We start from the raw sequence: 3,279 nt of genomic DNA on the forward strand, positions 1-3,279 counted from the left end.
CAACCAGTTCCTCAATGACAGAAACAACCAAACCTAATCCCCACTAAGTCAACCCAAACCAATTTTGTCCATTAGCTAGCACACTATGCTTTTGTCTTTTACATACTTAATTATATTAATGTCATGGGCCGGCCTATATCAATGACTGTCTAATAATATCGATAAGATCATCTCCCAAATCATGCATATGTGCCAAAGACTCGAGTGTATAATGCTAAAGTATCATGTTCAAAAATGTAATCTGCTTTCGTTAATCGTTATTTAATACATTTTAGTAAGTTTACTTATCTTTTTATGTCATGAGATCTCATTAATCTTTTTAGAAACAATTTATGGCTATCAAAACACACAAAACAAAGTCATGCGATCGTATGGACTGGGCCTTAAGGGGATTAATGTATGGGCCTATTCCGGAAATAGTCCATTGGACATATGTTTTTAATAAATTGCAAGTTTTTTACAAAAAAAAAAGATGGGTTCCTAGCTAGCACTAGGCGAGTTAGGCTTCATTATATACGTTGACGTTAACTAGTAAAGCACCAAATGGTTGACTATGTTAAATGGTTTGAGGAAGGAAAAGTCCATTTCTTAAGATCCAAAACCTATTCCTCAATAAATGAAGAAAACCTAAACCCACTAAGTCAACCCAAACCTTTTTTTGTCAACTAGCTAGTCACATTATGTTTTTGTCTTTATGTTACAAAGTCAAAGCCACATAGCAACCAAAACAAACTCGATATGATCAATGTTATGGGGCCTAAGATATAAGCTTACAAAGTTATCCACGATGGTTGATTCAAGAAACATGTGGACATTTCTACAAAACCCCATTTGAAGACAAAAGAAAGTTATGATAAGATGACCCTAAATTTAATGGTAATGTTATAGGCTGTCGCAAGTTCAATACATACAAAATATCCATTATTGCCTTCTCATTTTATGAAGAAAATATAATATTAACAATAGTGGTAGATGGCAGATCACAATGCATCTAGATGTATATCAAACGAGGTATGCATGGGAATCAACAAGTTTCGAAAATATATCTTTATCGTGTTTTAGAACACTATGTGTTAGTAAACAACAAAATCAAGTTATTAAAAAACATATTGTGCTTATCACACCTAGTGTGCATTTATACACATAACCCACACACAAATGAGAAAATGAACATAGCTTAAAATTAATGCTATTAATCTATTGTATAAAATAAATTAAGAATTTCAAAACATTTGTTTTAGATACACATAATTTATTACAAATAAACTCACATGACTAGCTCTACTATATATGGTATTATATATATAACTCATATGGATCCCTTCCTCAAAAAAAGAAAAAAAAAGTCATATAAACTCAAACACATGCTCGTATAATTTTTAAAACAACAAAGAATCAATCTCTCTCTCCCTCTCCACCGGTTCGTATAATTTCTTGTTCCCATACTCACTCAAATGGCAATAGATATGATTTATGGCAACGACGCTGTCGAAGACCTTTTGGTTATTGATCCACCTCTCTTCTTTCTGAGTCAAGAACAACATCATAGTCTTATGCCAAATGAAGAGTCCATCACCAACAAGTTCTTCTCATCAACACTTTACTCCGGTCCACGAATCCAAGATTTTGCTAACGTTCTGGCTGATGTGGTTGAACAACAGACCCAACCAGGCCAAGAAATCTCCAAACCAACGTAAACAATATAATGTTTAAAATTATGAAGAACATATAATCTTTGCCTCTTTTTTTTTTTTTAATATATCCTTTTAATGATATGTACTCATTAGTCTCTTGTTTATATTCATGTGTAGGCTTCCACTATTGGAAAGAACTAGTTTGAGCAAAGTGGATAGGTACACTTTAAAGGTGAAGAATAATAGTAATGGACTGAGTGATGATGGATACAAATGGAGAAAATATGGCCAAAAATCCATTAAAAACAGCCCTAACCCAAGGTAAATATATACATGTTTCCTTTCCGAATTCGTATATGCATTCGAATGGCCAAACCGATATGAAGAATCGAGATATCGAACTTTTATGTATAGTACAATTTGTATTTGGTCACAACCCTAATGTTACTATATTTTTGGTGTATGTCAAGGAGTTATTACAAGTGCACAAACCCAATATGCAATGCCAAGAAGCAAGTGGAGAGATCAATTGATGAGCCTAATACATACATTATCACCTACGAAGGTTTCCATTTCCACTACAACTACCCTTTCGTCCTACCGGATACGACACATTGGCCCAATAAAAAGGCGAAAATACTTAAACACGATGATCCAATTAACAAAACATCTCAAACCCAAGAAGAAACCAAACAAGCCCATTTAACTGAGCCTGCCAACCAAAATCATCCAGCCCATAAAGCCGAAGAAAACACACCGGTTAATGAACTGTTTTTCCCGGTTGATCACTGTCGGGGGCAACAAGGGCTTCTAGAAGATGTGGTGGCTCCGGCAATGAAAACTACTCTGGCCAGACACAGTGTTTTGGCATCATCTTGGTCTTCATTGTCGTCGTCTTGTACTTCCTCCTCGTGCTCTTCTTCTCCACCTCTTTCTCCATCTTCTTTATGTTGGTCTCCCAATGTTGACATCACATTTAGTGATGAAATTCTTGAATTACTCCGTCGGATCTCATAACTTTTAAGCATTTATGTTTTATGATATATTTTTAAATAAGTAACTTATATCCACCAAAAGATCATAATACTATATTGTTATAAGAAGATAGACAAAAGTAAGATTGTTATTATCATTTTTGAACTTGAAATTGTGTTTTATATATTACATGAATGTAAAAAAAAAAATAAAAAAAAAAAAAAATTGCTATATGAGTAGTGACGGTGTACGTGCTGCTAAGAGCAAGGTTTGTGTATGAAGCAAACACTTTGTTCGAAAAGGAAAAAAAACGCTCCATACCGTCACTCTTGTCAGTGGTTCCGACATCTTCTTTCGTCCGTGAAACCATCCGAATGTGACTATCGGTACACTATGTTTTAGAAGCTTTAAAAAATTGTTTACCTATACTATAACTCACTACGTAATTTTTTCTTTGTGTTTTTTTTTTCTCATTTGTATGGTTTAGAAAAACACTTTCTCGGCAGGTCAAGCATCAGTAACATAAGTACGCTAAAATATGGAGCTCTCTTATGACATTAACTATATAAACAATTAAAGTTCACTTAGGTAATATAGTTGGCTAAATCAACTCCTTTAAACCTCTTCGCATCTCCTATCATATTGCATGAAATCACGTTGTTAGGCCATG

At 34.1% G+C, this 3,279-nt stretch overlaps 1 protein-coding gene across 1 annotated transcript; it reads left to right on the top strand.

Annotated features, from left to right (window-relative positions):
* The first annotated feature begins 1,448 nt into the window (after nt 1–1,448).
* LOC17876326 (probable WRKY transcription factor 49) lies at nt 1,449–2,689 on the top strand. The gene is made up of 3 exons (XM_006280794.2): nt 1,449–1,693; nt 1,812–1,955; nt 2,105–2,689. Exons 1-3 carry the CDS (start codon nt 1,455–1,457, stop codon nt 2,649–2,651), a joined length of 930 nt encoding a protein of 309 aa, XP_006280856.2. The 5' UTR covers nt 1,449–1,454; the 3' UTR covers nt 2,652–2,689.
* The last annotated feature ends 590 nt before the right edge of the window (nt 2,690–3,279 follow it).

Source organism: Capsella rubella, unplaced genomic scaffold (assembly GCF_000375325.1).
Source record: "Capsella rubella cultivar Monte Gargano unplaced genomic scaffold, Caprub1_0 scaffold_8, whole genome shotgun sequence".
Taxonomy (NCBI): Eukaryota; Viridiplantae; Streptophyta; class Magnoliopsida; order Brassicales; family Brassicaceae; genus Capsella; species Capsella rubella.

Coding starts and splice junctions, on each gene's coding strand:
- LOC17876326 (XM_006280794.2), top strand. CDS start 1,455: ATGGCAATAGATATGATTTATGGCAACGACGCTGTCGAAGACCTTTTG. Junction 1,694..1,811: donor CAAGAAATCTCCAAACCAAC/GTAAACAATATA, acceptor ATTCATGTGTAG/GCTTCCACTATTGGAAAGAA. Junction 1,956..2,104: donor AAAAACAGCCCTAACCCAAG/GTAAATATATAC, acceptor GTGTATGTCAAG/GAGTTATTACAAGTGCACAA.